The sequence below is a fragment of the Cydia fagiglandana genome, chromosome 26, assembly GCF_963556715.1.
Source record: "Cydia fagiglandana chromosome 26, ilCydFagi1.1, whole genome shotgun sequence".
NCBI classification, from domain to species: Eukaryota; Metazoa; Arthropoda; class Insecta; order Lepidoptera; family Tortricidae; genus Cydia; species Cydia fagiglandana.
This window is the reverse complement of record NC_085957.1, coordinates 5,551,553-5,567,686: the sequence shown is the minus strand read 5'-3', so window position 1 is coordinate 5,567,686 and position 16,134 is coordinate 5,551,553. Positions and strand designations below refer to the sequence as shown.

The 16,134-nt window shown below is 36.3% G+C and overlaps 1 protein-coding gene across 5 annotated transcripts in view; it reads left to right on the top strand.

Annotated features, from left to right (window-relative positions):
• Positions 1-7,330: 7,330 nt before the first annotated feature.
• LOC134677456 (uncharacterized) overlaps positions 7,331-16,134 on the top strand; it is a 30,978-nt gene continuing 22,174 nt past the window's right edge. The window contains exons 1-3 of one of the 5 annotated variants that reach the window (XM_063535934.1): positions 12,931-13,087; positions 13,400-13,561; positions 14,220-14,556. In XM_063535934.1, coding sequence (XP_063392004.1) covers positions 14,412-14,556 — 145 coding nt within the window. In that variant the 5' untranslated portion in view covers positions 12,931-13,087; positions 13,400-13,561; positions 14,220-14,411. Of the gene's footprint in view, positions 7,394-7,436; positions 7,455-12,930; positions 13,088-13,399; positions 13,562-14,219; positions 14,557-15,792; positions 16,040-16,134 lie in introns of those variants that run through there. The other 4 variants (XM_063535935.1, XM_063535933.1, XM_063535936.1 and 1 more) reach the window with 4 other exon arrangements.

Below are 16,134 nucleotides of genomic sequence, written 5' to 3'. Positions count from 1 at the left end.
CAATAGCCCGTCTGGCCTAGTTGGTAGTGACTAGTGACCCTGCCAGTTAAGCTGATAATCCTGAGTTTGAATCTCCGGTAAGGAAATTTTTGTAATGAGCACAGATATTTTGTACCTGAGTCATGGGTGTTGTCTATGTATTTAAGTATAGTTTGTCAAAGGACTGTCTCATTTCAAACAAAGACAGAGAGAATCATACTAGCTTTGTCATATACTAGTACTAGCACCCAAAAGATAACTATGAGTATAGTTTTCCTGGTTCTTACTGACTGACAAATTGGTTTGACCATCTAAATATAGTTATCTAAGTACCCTAAGTACCCACAACACAAGTCTTCTTGAGCTTACTGTACAGTCCGACAAGAAATTGTAGAAATTAAAAAGTAGCAACACTGTAGTCTCGTCCCTTTCAAATCAATTTAAGAAAATGGGATGACACTACAATATTGCTAGTTGTTAGTGACCTTGCCTATGAAGGTGATGCTTTTGCTTCCCGGGAAGGGCATTTATTTGTGTGAAGAACATTTGTTCCCGAGTCTTTATCTATATTTGTAAAGCCTTTACCTATATACCTTTGCCTTTACACATTCAATTCACTTTCCTATTGAAAAACAAGTGCTTGCAATTGTGCATATGGGTACCAAATTTAATCTACACCATTCATCGGTTTATATTTGATGACGTAACAGGAACACATTCGTTATTTTAGCATTAATAACATATTTTATATACTTATTAGTAGGTATAGTATGGATAAGTTATTGACTCACTCTTATCTTTGTAGGGACGTTGTTACGTGTTGCATTTGTGGGTGCATAATCCATTTTTCCATGACACTATCACTATAGATAGGTAGATATTCAGCGCCTCGGTCACATTGGATCCTTTGGGTGAAATGCTGCGTACGGCCCACAATCCTTTGATCGTAGCAGTCCTTTCCTAAGCAGTTTCAATAGAGGCGATTTTTCAGACGGCGCCTGCGTCTAAGCGACACTTCCGCGTTGTTCGCCGCCCACAATGATGTTGAAGTATGCTTTTTACTACAAATTCTAATTTACAAACACTATTATTCAGTATTTTCTTGTGCTTCGATAAGTTATCTGCAAGGGGATAGCTCGCGCTACGTAGCTACACCTAGGAGGCGATAACGATTTGATTTCGCTTGTCAAAAGTGTCTCTTGGCTAGGCAATGTATGACAGATGGCGAATCCCGGTAACGAAAGTTTTGCGTTTCGTTACAACATTGCAACTTGGCTAACATTTTTGTATTCGTTAATATTTTTCGACAGACTCATCTACGGTACCTGTCATTCCCATACATTTTTTATCGATTCGTTAGCGATATCTTTTTTCGAAATGTGTTTTGGCTAGGCCCCCTGACCGTAAAGTGGCGTGATCTATGAACGAAAGCCTGTTTTCTATTTAGCTTCAAAACGACACAATATAAGCAAAATCTGACCTAGAAACTAGTTAAAGAAAGTATATTAATTTCAAACCGAATTTTTCCGGCCACCGTCGCGTTTTTTCCAAAATTCTTTATTCAAATTAACACAAAAGCGCGATCACGCACATAGGCATCTGGCACGAAACGTCCGATTAAAAAAAATAAGAAAATCCTTTATGGTTCGGATTAAAAAGAAACAAGCCGACCTTCTTTCCATTCGAATAACGAACTTGTAGTTTTAGGATAAGGTTAGTTTTTGCTTGGCGAAGGAGTTACTTATTATTTTTTAAATTTAAGTGGACGTAAGGATTGCCGTGTTATGCCAAAGGTCAGTGTAGGCATGTGCCCTTAGTTGGATTTATTGGAAAACTGCCTTGTAGTGACCGATTGCTCTCGAGTAGATACTTCTGCACGCGTTGCCTACTTTGTAATTTGAATAATACAAGAAAGAAGGAACGATAATTGTTTTAAAATGTAAATTTGCGTAGGTGGTAGGAAACCTCATAAATTAGAAAGGATATTTATACAATAACGACCGAGCTTTCTGGGCATAAAAACGAAGTTTGACTCATTTTTTAAAGGAAAAAGTAAAGTAGTAAGTATGTAATTAAACTTGGTTACTACAGTGACATCAATATAAATAAATATTTTTATTTCTCTTCTGTTTCTGCATTTATTAGGTAAACCGATCAAGTCAAGAAACTCGGCTAAGTACAAAAATCGAACTAATTAAAACTTTAGGCAGAGTTAAGTGGACTGTCTGAGTTGTAGCAAGCCGTTTTGTAACATAACCAGGCGTGGCTCACTCCGCGATTTCGTCGCTTTGCTACAGGTAGCTAAAAGTACATCCGTTCGACCCCAATTTTGGGGTTTGCCATAAGCCGCGCGTGGCGCTGTCGCCACCTAGAGGCCATATCTGGCTGATCGTGACAGACGCGTTTTGTTAGAGAATGAGTCTTCTGTACCTAGTACTATTATTTATTCTGTGCTTTAGGCAGAGTTAGGTGGACTGTCTGAGCGCCGTTACTGTTTGTACCGTAGCCATTCGAACGTAACGAACAGTGTTGCCAACTCGGATTTTGAAAAAATGCTAGGCTAATGTCTAGATTATGCCAAAATTATGCCAAAGATTTTTGAAACACCTATGCTAAAAAAATGCTAAAATATCACTTGAAATTATTAGACACTTAAAGCACATACATTTTTCAAATTTACCGCCTTTTTCTACTGACAAGATCTGCTTGACCAACTTTATATAGTCCGTTGACGTCCATCCGTCCACAAAAGTCAAAATTCATATGAAAATATGAACCACATAAGGCGATGGCGCATATTGTTGCTGCCAAGTTGGTGCAAACTTGACTTAGACTAAATTATGCTAAAAATTATGCCAGATGCTAAATGGAAAATTTTGGTGCCAAAGCGAGTGAAAATATGCCAGATCTGGCATCATTTATGCAAAGTTGGCAACACTGGTAACGAACGAGTATAACAACCTCTAGGGCCTTCCAGCCATATTATACATACGCTTGTATTAACTATAACCGAAAAGCGATGGCATCGGCACGCAACGCAAAGGGCAGCATATGTAATATATAAAAGCAATTAGCCGCCGGCCTTGGCCAAAGGTCGAGATCGTACTTTGTATTGAAACTGAAGGCTTGATTAAGGAGGCAAGTCATTTGTGATTTAACCAGGTAAATAAGTTTTTGGCAAAAATTTCATTTTTGGTACAAGCTTTTATCGCTGACTGTACTTTTCTTACGACAGACAGCTAATACTCATCGAGACAATTCTAAACACCCCTAACACGATTAGGTTGCGTTGTTTCATCACATAGTTCCTATGGCCACCTCCTGTCTCCATCATCAGATCAGCTCGATGGTACCATAATATTGCATTGTCATCCGATTTATACATGCAGGCAAAATTTCAGCTCAATCGGAAACTGGGAAGTGGATCAAATTTAACTTGCAAGATTTGATTACACACAGACAGACAGACAACGGTCAGGTGAAAGTAAAATAAAAGCTTGTAATAAAAGCTTGTAATTTTTTTTATTGAAACCTAACTACTGTCGTCAATTCGTCATCCATCAGTCAGCCAACGCAAACTTTTTTTGGACATCCCAATCCTTATTTTTCACCTATCTTTGGTAGTGTAGTGTCTAACTGCATAGAAGGACGAAGTTACGGATTGCGCAGAAACCAACGGCAGAAAGACAGATATTAAATTTAAAATATACTCAGTAAAACCTATTTACATCAAAATATTATTAATGAATATAACCGTACACGGCGGGAAGTTGATATCTGGCGGGAAAAAAACGGAAGAAATTTGAACCTTATGTAAATTAATTTTAAGTTCAAATTTCTTCATTACAATATTTCGAGTTGTGTAATGTGTCCACGTAGGCACTCTAAACTAAAGTATTACCTACACATTCATTTCTAAAATTAAACCAAAGTACTTAATTACATTACGTACGGCAAGCAAAGAGCAAAGTTAGAAAAGGCGGGTAAACTGACAGCCGCCATGTTGACCCAGACAACACTGTTCGAGCTCTCGGTAAACATGTAGTTTACACAACGGCAACCTTGCTGGTTTTACTTTAATGCTTGCATTTTAAGCACCTACTACATACTTAGATATAGTATGAATTAACTCAGATGATTTTTTCGAGTTCGGGTGCTAATCCGTTAAACAAAAGCCTTTGTTTCTTTTAAGAGCGGTCTACAGCTCGTGCCAAAGCAACCATGTCGTTTAAAAAGCAACTATCGTAATAGTATTAAGGTTCAAATTCATATGACAGCTTGTTCAGAGAACAATTAGGGTGATCTTGTTTTTTGAGATAACAAAAACGTGTTTTCTCCGAATGGGTTGATTCAAGAATTTGAACCATATAATTAGAATGGTAAATTTGCTTTTTAAATGGGTTTGTTCCGTTACTTACGTCGGGGCTATTACCAGTAAGCATTGTAACCACTGCATAAAGGAAACAATATCTTTTGTTTAACAGATAAGGGTCCGAGCCCGAAAAAATCACCTGAGATTATTCATACTATACTTAGCAGTCTCCAAACGGGCCGCGGGCCAAATCCGGCCCGCGACGCGTTCGAATCCGGCCCGCCGACACCCAAAGCGAGGAGCCAGGCTCCAGAGGGGCTACCGCGAAAACCGAAATTCGCAAATTGCGGGGATCTTTCTCTTTTACTCCAATGAAGGCGTAATTAGAGCGACAGAGAAAAATGCCCGCAATTTGGGAACTTCGATTTTCGCGGTTATAGCCCAGGGGTTCAGCCCTAACATCAGCAACCAGACAGACATATGTCACACGTTCTTGTGGCTCCACAAATAATATCGTGTCAGATATTTTTGCGGCCTTCGAAGAGTCACATATTATTGCAGGTGACTGTACCCTGGTTCGTAGCGTTACGCCGTAGCGTAGCTGTAATACAGCGTAGAGTATTGATAAGGTCCAGTGGTCAGGGCGTTAAGGAGCCCACAGATTATAGTCAGACCGTAAAAAGTCTGCAGCGATTTTGATAGCCTACGCAGTGCAATTGTCATTTTAAACGTCAATCTTCTATGAAATTATGACGTATACATAACACTTGCACTGCGTAGGCTATCAAATCCGCTGCATACTTTGTTTCGTGTAACTATACCAGTCCGCTGGACGATATCGGCCTGTTAGTTAAACGCAAAATTTGACAGTTCCGAACAACTGACAGGCTGATATCGTCCGGCGAACTGGTGATCTGTGGGCCCCTTAACGGCTCGGCCACGACATTGCGGGACTGGCGACGGCGGCGGCGGCAACCTTAGATGGGAACGAAAGGTCCGATCGCTGTGTTTCGCTCAAACCTATGGTTGCCGCCGTCGCTGAGCCGTATGCCGCGTAACTGAAGACGCCGGCGGTTATATAGGTTAGACGTAGGTTTGATTTCAGCCTCTAACTGTCTTCTTCCTCACGTTATCCCGGCATTTTTGCCACGGCCCAGATAGAAGCCTGGGGTCCGCTTGACAACTAATCCCATGATTTGACGTAGGCACTAGTTTTTACGAAAGTGACTGCCATCTGACCTTCCAACCCAGAGGGGAAACTAGGCATTGTTGGGATTAGTCCGGTTTCCTCACGATGTTTTCCTTCACCGAAAAGCGACTAGTAAATATCAAATGATATTTCGTACATAAGTTCCGAAAAACTCATTGGTACGAGTCGGGGTTTGAACCCGCGACCTCCGGGTTGCAAGTCGCACGCTCTTACCGCTAGGCCACCAGTGCTTCCAGCCTCTAATTAGGATTGTTCATTTTTTTTCAAATGTTCTATTTCGAAAACCATTTCGAGATATAAGGGTTTTAAACAGTTTCCGACATTTGCTGCGATATAATAATTGAGGATTGAAGATATTTCAACAAATATCCTTATGACCTTAGTTTGACCTTCTCCTGGGCTGAATGTAAAGTCATTGCATAATAAAAGTTATCGAACCATAGTAAATAAATCCGTCACTCACGTATTGTCAAAGTTATCATTGTCATCGATTGTCATAACAAAATTTTTCAGTTAACCGCTGCGCTTGTTTGTTACAATTTGATTTATAATTAATATGTGTGGGAATGATTCACAAAAATAATAGTTCGAATCCACGAAGACCTACGACGTGAAAGATGGTGCCGTGAATTAAACTTGGAATACCTACCTACTTCACAGTCTAAACAGTAATAAATATGAAAGAAATCCTAAAATACTCCGCAAAAACTTTAATACAATTTCCCTGCGCACATCAACGTTAATAAAAACAATTTAAAATCATGTTAAAATTGGTATAATTACCAAAAGTCCAGTCCACGTTTTATTTCGCCTTCGGACCGCTCGAAGGCACTATTTTCACAACGTTTCGAGTATTATATTAGGGGGGGTTGCCTCCCTCCCCATGCTTTAATTGCCAACTATAGGGTGTTGCGGTCGTGAATTTATTATATTCTTGTAAAAAAATTGATGTGTACGAATTTAAATGTTAATTTGACTGCCATCTTTTGGGGTAAATTAGTAGATTTGTATTTAGAAATGAAGCGTTGATTTAAAATTTGACCGAGCGAAAGCGAACCTCTCTATTTCACCTTAGGAAATATCACTTACTACTAGATATCTGGAATGATGTTACCTATGTAAAGAGGTCGACCAGAAATGTGATCATATTTGGCCTATTTTTGACCTCTCCCTCTCCCTTGGTGATATTTGATGATTTTAACGCGTAATTAAAATTTTGAGTAATATGTATTGTTGTTTTTGGCATCCCGCTTTGAAAATCATTCGTGCTATTTTTCTTACCCCCAAAAAACGATCACATGATTTCTGGACGACCCCAGGATAACAGGCCCTAACTGAACGTGATATGTTCATTTTATCTTAAGCTGAAGCTGAAATCAGTCATTATAATTTGAATAAATCGTCTATCAATTTTTAAAACAAAATTGGTAATTTCTTATACAATGTATGTATGTAATTTCCTACTATGACAGAACACATAAAGCCTCCATAACCCAATAACGTAGGCTTTATCGCGTAAACAATTTTCGAATTTTCTTTTTCTGCCTCTATACTGTTTCGCGGTAGGTCCTCAGATATAATTTCAAAATAAAAATTTATTGGAAAAAAAGAACCGACTTCCTAGATCTAATCCTGACAATGGCATTAATTTTGAAGGCAAGAACTTTCGCTTCGCTCGCTCGTTAGATAGCCCCAAGAGGCATTGAATGAAACTCACAGAATTATTCATCCTGATTCAGTTCAATTTATAATAGGTTAAGTCGCCAACTTTTTTCCACCATTCTCCTGACCCTGACTTTTAAAACAACGCGCACCCTGTAGAAGCTCAAGAAACGCCAACCTTGGCTCGCTACCACCAACCAGTGCCGCGTCGACCGCACCAGCATACAACCGTAAATACCTTCCTTACCACGGGTGTCGTTAAATTAAAAACTAAAGCAGAAATTGTTTATGGTTAAAAGCGGAATTTAAAAAGTTAAACGCTCAGCACGCTTTTTTTTTAAGTGTCTTGTACCTTTTTGTGAGTATTCGTGTGTTTTTTGTGATATCATGTTAAAATCGTATGTGTATAAAGTATTTAAAATTATAAAATCTTGATTAACTTAATGCAAGAAAGATTATAATAAAAAAAATAATAGTTAAATAGGTATTTATCTAACAAAGGAAATATTGCTCTTTGTTTTTTTACCATTTGTATAAAAAGTTAAAAATTAGTATAATAATATACCAATTTATATTTACCTATGTAATTCCGATAAAATTCCAAATATCCACTTGATATACTCTAAAAAAAAGTACAAGACAAGAAATAAATAGTTGTATTAGATTTAAAATTTAAAAAAGGTTTTCAGCTCTATTTTAGACACCGATTAAACTTAGTTATTATTAAGTTATGATTATGACTTCAAAATATTATATTTGTTCGATCAAATCTATATCGTAAATATATTTAATCGGGTGAAATAATTACGAGTTAAAATTCTTGTACTACTTTCTCAAAAGAATTTTTTTTTCAAAATTAACACTTTTGCTAAATAATAGAACTGAAAATCTTTTTAACAATGTTTTATAGCACCTACTTACTTCTGTGCGGCCTTAACACTTTTACTGCTAAGCTCGCATTTCCAATATAAAGTTAACCCGCAGTTCTTGGCAGCGAATGTGTTAAGTAAACATCCTAACCAAGATGACAATCATTGATATAACACGCCAATCGAAAGTTTAATAATGTATGTCAATATAGTCACGTGATCTTTCGCATCATCCGTCATCCCAATAAAGAATAAAGAATAAGAATAAGCATAAAGAACAAGAATAAGAATAAATAATAAGAATTAATCCCGATACATTTTTTCTATTTCGTTTGGCGTTTGATACTATTGTCCTCTCGGATAGACCCTCAGAAGTAGTTGCACAGACTAACGTTCAAAATGATTCACACACAACCCTACTGTTGAGAAATAAAGCTTGTGTAGATCATTTTGAGCATTGTTTAAGGCGTAGAACTATTTTGAACCTCTACGGTTGTTTGGAAATATCAACTTGCTATCCAAACATTTTGTACAGTTGACGATAAACATATGTTTAAGCATTTTTCGCCTTATTACAAAGGAGTAAGGTCCAAAATGGTAAACATATTTTTGCAACGGCTGTACAAAATGTAGACTGTACCAACGCAATTGAAAACAATTATTTAAGACGATCAAAACAGTTCGTATTCAAACGGATACTGTCATAGATCCAAACCCTTTCAAAATAGCCTCACAGAAACCCATGCCAAAAAAAAAATCTGAGGCCCTACCGAAAAATTTAAATTGAAATTTCGTTATAACAAATATCGAAGACCTACAAAATTTCGATTTTCTTTTTTTTTTGCGGTAGTGCCTCAGAGATCCCACACAATTTATCTACTCTCTGGAAAAAGCAGCCTTTTTGTAAGAATTCTTTTCTCAGAGAGAGAAACACAAACACTTTCTAGATGTATCTTTGTTTTTATGGCACCAGCTAGCTTATATGTGTACGCTTTGTTTATATTATTGTTAACAATAAGTTAGTTGATATGAATAATTGATTAAAAGAATAAGTTTAATCAGAATAAGTACGATTGCAATATAAAGTAGAATAGAATCTTAATATCCAGCGCTAATTAAAAAAAAACGATAACAGTAGTAAAAAATATTTTAAAATGGAGAAAGATGTTTTTACCAGACTTGCTCGTGAAGGCTCACTTTATTCTTCGAAACGTGATGAGAAAATTGCATTTTATCCACAAGAGTTGCAAAGTAATTTCAAGCTTTTGAGTTGTTTCCTCATTTCGGATCGTTAGGATTGACTTTTAAGTGATGAATCTGAATTATACATATTTAATGGCTACAAATATAATGACCACCAAAAAATACTTTGGTACCCTAAATAAAAAAATCATGCTTACCAAAAAAAAATACTGAACACCAAAAAAATAAGCCCTAAAATTACAAAAGTACCACCATTTTAATTACGACTGCACTTCAAATTGTATTCGAATACCAAATATATTGAATGATTACCAAAAATCATTAATGATCACCAAATCTTGAAGACCAAATTAATACGATATGTTCACCTATATAAACCACTATGATTACCAAAAAATGTATACATATTACCAAATAAAGTAAAATGATGTCAAAATTACTAGCCCCTCCCGCTCAACCCCCCGTACCCCACACCGCATACCTACCTAACCTCACCTACTTTTCTAATAGCATACTGATATGCTACTAGAAAAGTAGGTTAGGTTAGGTTTGAACTCCTATCAGTTAAGTGGGCTAGGTTAGCACAGCGACCCTTACAGAAACGAAATGCGAATAGAAAAGTGGGTTAGGTTAGGTTTGAACTGCGACCCTTACAAAAACGAAATGCTACTAGAAAAGTGGGTTAGGTTAGGTTTGAACTGCGACCCTTACAGAAACAAAATGGTACTAGAAAAGTCGGTTAGGTTAGGTTTGAACTGCAACCCTTACAGAAAAGAAATGCTACTAGAAAAGAGGGTTAGGTTAGGTTTGAACTGCGACCCTTACAGAAACGAAATTCTAATAGAAAAGTGGGTTAGGTTAGGTTTGAACTGTGATCCATACAGAAACCATTGTGGTTACAATTTTGTTGGTCATTTATATACTATTTTCGGGTTTACAATGATTATTTTGGAGTCATTTGCTTTAATAGGATAGCAATATTTAAAAAATTGGTTATAATTTTACATTAAAATGGAGTTCTAATTTTAGTGGTCATTTACTATTTTTGGGTTTACAATGATTATTTTGGTGTCATTTTATTTAATAGGATAGCAAGATGTAAAAATTTGGTTATCAATTGACATTAAAATGGGGTTTGAAATTTGGTAATCATTTATAATTTTTGGGTTAATAATGATTACTTTGGTGTAATTTCCTTTAATAGGATAGTAAAATGTAATAAAATAGGTAATCATTTCACATTAAAATGGTGTTATAATTTTGGTGATCATTTATGATTTTAGGGTGGTAAAGTAGATTTTTTTGGTATTAAATTTTATTAAATCTGGTGATCAGTTAAATAGCAGCCATATTTAATAGCGTTCATTTGGATTTTATTTATAGTTTTCTACATTAAATGTATTTTCCTCGCGATTATGTGGTGAAAATTGTGTGGTTCACACGGTAGCAAAGTTTGTTTTAAGTTAAAACAAGGGGTTAAAACTTTTAATCCCCGTGCCTTGAAACCCTCGCAACGAAGATTCTATTTTGGAATTTTTCGCTTACTTAGGTATCCATATTAGCATGTTTATCTAAATACCCGACGGAAGTATAGGTAATAAAATAAGCATACTATGGTAACAGAAACAAAAACCGAAAAATTAATATGCGACGGTACAGTCGCCATCAGATATACCGGAGCGGTCAAGGTGTTCACAAATATCTGAACACGCCTCTATTGTCAATGCGTTAGAGTGCGTGTTCAGCTATTGTGAACACCTTGGCCGCTCCGATATATCTGATGGCGACTGTACCACGACGGTACCTAATTAAAGGTATCGTCCAAATACTACATTAAACAAAAATTAATAATTACCTAATCATAGTATTAATATCAGCTAATTTATACACAATAGCACCTTAGAATATATTTTTTTTCTTTTGTATAATTTTAAAAAAGGTCATTAAAAGGGCATGCAAAAGTAATAACGTTATTGAAGTCATAAAACTGATTTTATTCTTCTTTTGTTTAGTTTTCTTACCAAGTGTTTTAATAAGTATTAAAAAAAAACACAAAATACTTATAAACATAGTATAATAAAAACCTAACCTAGGTTGCCACCAGCAGCGGCGCAAAGCCTTAAAAGCATTTAATTTAATATTGCATTGCTAACCGGATCCAATTTAAAGTAGGTACCTATAGAGTTTTTATCTACATCTTTAGGGTTCCGTAGTTTACTAGGAACCCTTATATATTCTGTAAAGCAATTTCCGACAGTAAAAGAGCGGCAAATTTAAAAATGTTGGCGCGAAGTGTTTATTCGCATAGAAAATTTGAATTTCGCGACTTTTTCTTCCGAGAAACTTATTTGACCGGCTATAGTTTTGCCATGTCCGTCTGCCCGTCTCTTCGTACGAAACTGTAAGTGTTCCGTCTTCGCCATTTTGGCTATGAAACTTTAATAAAAAGGATTTTTTTTTAGATTTCTAAGATTTCGAGTCTCAAGCAGACTTGTTTTTGTGTGTTGTTTACAAAGTAGCTACAAGTATTTCCGAGAAGTCTTGACGGCCTGGGTGGTTTAAAGTAAAAGAGGATGAACGCTTCTCAATAAATACAAGCGTAATCCGCATTTTCCTGTTAGTAGTTAGTACATTGCATTTATTGAAGTAGAATAAGTGTTTTTATGTTAAGAGCCCTTCAACGCGCACACTAACGCCACAGCTAAATAATCGTGGTTATTTAAATTTAACGAAAGATATTGAAAAATGGGGGCCGCTACGTACTGTATTGTGTATTTAAGTACCTTTTGAATACATCAAACTAGTTTTTGTGTTGCTGGTTTCGTCGATCAAGGAACTCAAAACAAAACGGCCGTTTTAACTTTGGACGCATAGATTGACGAATCCAGCAACATAAAAACTAGTCTGATGTATTCAAAAGGTACTTAAATACGCAATACAGTACGTAGCGGCCTCCTTTTTTCAATATCTTTCGTTAAATTTAAATAATCACGATTATTTAGCTGTGGCGCTAGTGTGCACGTTGAAGGGCTCTTAAAAATTCTTACAACTATTTTGGTGAGGTACAAATTATACAAGTGTAACTATAAAACTCCCGTTAGATTCGAATATTATTAAAAATATTTTGAACGGGTTACTCGGTACGTGCCTACTCACCCCAAAATCCAAATTTATCTTGCCCGAGGTTTTTCCACTTTTCTATTATTTCTAACCATTTTTATACAGACCGCAGCAGTAGAAAAGCTGGCGAGGTTTTTAAAATGATGAAAGCTATTATTATTAACTTAACAGTAGTGTTCGGATTATTAAGAACATCTAGCCGGATTAATCACTTCTGCTGGTGACTGTACTTTAGATACTTAGACAGGATTTTTAAGTTTTAAGTTTGTATAGTTTTAAGTTAAATTACGAGGTATTTAATGCATGCAGCTTCTTAAATCTAAGGCCTGATATTTTTAAGAGATTCAGCGCAATCGCTGCTAATATCTGTGCAATTTTTATTTTCCTAGAATCTGCGTGCACAAGTTAAAAATGACAATTAAAAAACATTTATTATTTTAACTTTTGAACGCAGAAGTTAAATCGCCATTTCAAATTTTTATAACCATAGACAACGACATAAAACGTTCCGCGTTACGCGCGTTTCTATCGAGTATTTTTACGCAGTATTTTTGAATGAGTATTTCGCGTACTAGGCTTGTTTCGAGATGTGTCGCCGGAAGCAAGCCGCTACAGTAATTCTGCATCTACTGTTGGCGTGGTTGACTGGAGACTCTTCCGAAGCCCTAAGCACCTTTGGAGTGACGAACACTCAGCAACCTCCCAAACCACCGACGCCTGTAGCCCCGCCTGGTAATTTTTTTTTCATATAATGGGACTTCCTCACATTTGAATGTTAGAAGCACTCACACAGGGACACATTGGCGAACACTATCACAAAATTACAAAATTTTCTACAATTCTATTTTCAATTGGTTAAAAAACACGAAAAGCAGCATGTTACACGATTAATACGTAGACTATAACTATTTGAGATTTCAGGTGGTTCAGAAGTTAAGTCCCATTATGTAGAAAAATTACTAGTCTAGGAAATAACAGTAGACGACAGATAAAGCGCTGTATCGGCTTAGCTAAAAAACACAAAACGTTAGAAAATAGAATCAGTTTCAGAAAAAAAAAACAAGATGTCTATGTGGAAACGTCCTTCGGTTATAATGCCACTTCTGTTGTCTGTCTGGCTGTTTGGACAGTGCCAAGCTTTCAGCTCGACTTTTGGGGTCGCACCAACCGAATCGCCTTATGTACTCACGACTACTGCGGCGACTGGTAAGAGTTTCTTTTATAATGGGACGAAACCCGACTGTGTGGCAAACGCTTCTTATCGGACTAATGAAGGCGATTTTCACATTTTTTTCTTTTTTCACGATTCAATATCAATCGCCAGCACTTGGTCCGAGTAGTCCAAAGTCAAGGCAAATTTTATTACAAAAAATATCACACATATCGCTATTTAAGAATGACAAATTATGGAAGCGTTTTTGTATATATAATTATTTATATACGCAGTCGGGTAGCAAACTTTTAAAAATTTTCACAAAAAATTATGTCGTTAACTCAATGTAAATTGGCATGTAAATATATTGGCTTTTATGGAATTGTATTACTTCAGAAGTAAATTGCTACGATTAATAAGCTAAATAATAGATACCTATTACTTAGCTTACTTCTGAAATGATGTTGAAGAATTCAAATTCTAAATAAGATGTCATATACATAATATAAAAAGCCACCAAGCCCTCGAGTGGCCGAGACCGGAACACAAATCAAAATATTTAATAAAATAATTTGATTTGTTCTCTCGTTGTATATTAAATAAAAATTATTTATTTATTATTTTATTATTTTTAAGTAGTCCCACTATACAAGTAACTACTTACCAAAGTCATTCCTACTTCAATGGCGCAATCACAATTTTTTTCCACAGAATATTATGAGTGGAAAGACGATTCGGTTTTCCCATTCATTCTGAACAGCCTTAAAATTGGATTATACCCACATACAAACTAAAACCGAACAAAACTGACAAAACACCGCTTTTTCTCTTTTAATTGATGCTTCAAAACTTGTGATTCCAAATTTGACAGTAGCGTAAAAAAAAAAACAAAAAAAAAACAAGATGTGGTGCAGAACGGCGGTGATACTGCCAGTGATTTTAGCTGGATGTCTGATGCGTACAAGCGAAGCGTTTGGTGGCATTTCGTCTTTTGGGAAGGCCAACACCGACCCGCCTCCTAAGCCAGTTACACCAGCCGCAGTACCGGGTAAGACATTTACACCAGGTCAAGCTTTACGCTACATTGACACAATCAAGCAGCGTCTTATGCTACATCAGTAAAACACAGCGAGATGGAATAAGATGCATTTGCATCTTCTTTCAACTTAAATAATTAATAATCTATTCACTTCTCACTTCCTTACTCGGCATTATTCTATCATTCGTTTAAATAAGATGGCAGCAAATGGGTAATAAGAAAAATCAATCTCATTTATATTGACCAAATAAAAGAATTTAAAAGTTTTGTAGCGAAATTTTACCTATCAGTAGCGAAGCGTCTTAAAACCTGCTTATTTTGGCATTTAAGCGACTTTTTCTATTTCTCTACGCTGACGCTACTGATAACACACAAAATAAGTACGAATGTCCCAAAATGCCACTGGAAAAGTTTGTATTAAAATGTAGCATAAGAGGCTCTTTTACAATACCAAGAACAGTCATCGGCGTAGAACACATCACAACCACACGCACACATCGACAGGACATTCACACACCTTGGCTGTTCGTTGTAAACCAAGCACACTCGATGTCAAATGCATGATGTGCTTATCAAGATGGCAGAATGTGTAAGTAGCCGTCTAGCGTAAAATACTAGACAGGTATTTTAGCGAGTATTTTTTCAAGGAAGTATTTTTGACAACGGCAGCTGTTCGAAAAAAACGGTGGTATTTGGAAATCGAGAAATAAAAAAAATTATGGTAAATAAGTTAATTACAAAAGTATTCAACACAGTATGTGCTCTACAACTGAACACTTGAATAGTGAATACCTTAATCAAAAATGCAAAAAAAAAAGAAAATTTTATTACAAAAAGAAATTTATTTTAAGTTGAATAACATTTACTCTACAAAACTTCATTTTTTAAACTAACTCGTTGTTTAAAAATCTAAAGTCACAATAAAACATGTAAATTTTCCTTCTCTTAATTTTAACGGGTACTTTTATAGCCCCTTAAACGCGTAAAAATAAGTTTTAATTTTACCTCCGACGTTTCAAGGACGGCGTTGTCCCCATGGTCTCAGAAAATACTGGCTAAAGTTAACATCTTCAAGCCGCGCGAGGTTTTCGAACTACCCTTAAAGTCGTGAAAGTTTAAATCAGTATCAAACGAGGATTATTACATAAAACTGTCATGTCGAGCGTGTTCAAATTTGGAAAGGCGATTTTATTCTCCAATTGTATATATCCAATTCATATTTGAGACTCATTTAAAATCACTTAGAAAAAAAACTTTGACATTTCAATAAAAACCAAACGTCCCAAAGACAGTAGAGTTAAGTTATAAAGCTAGAGATACACGATGCGTGTGTTTTGGAGATTCGAGATGTGGTGCCGCAAGCAAGCGGCGGCGGCCATCTTGCCTCTTCTGCTCGCCGGGTGGTTCACCGGCGAGTCGTCAGAGGCGCTCACAACCTTCGGGAAGAGTAACACACAAGCACCGAGAGAAGTAGTACCCACAGCGCCACCTGGTGAGTACGCACTGCTTGTTTTCGTTACGCTTCAATTTGATGTTTCTAAATACGTGTAGTTTGGCAAACCAATTTGTCGTTAAAAAGTTAGTGTG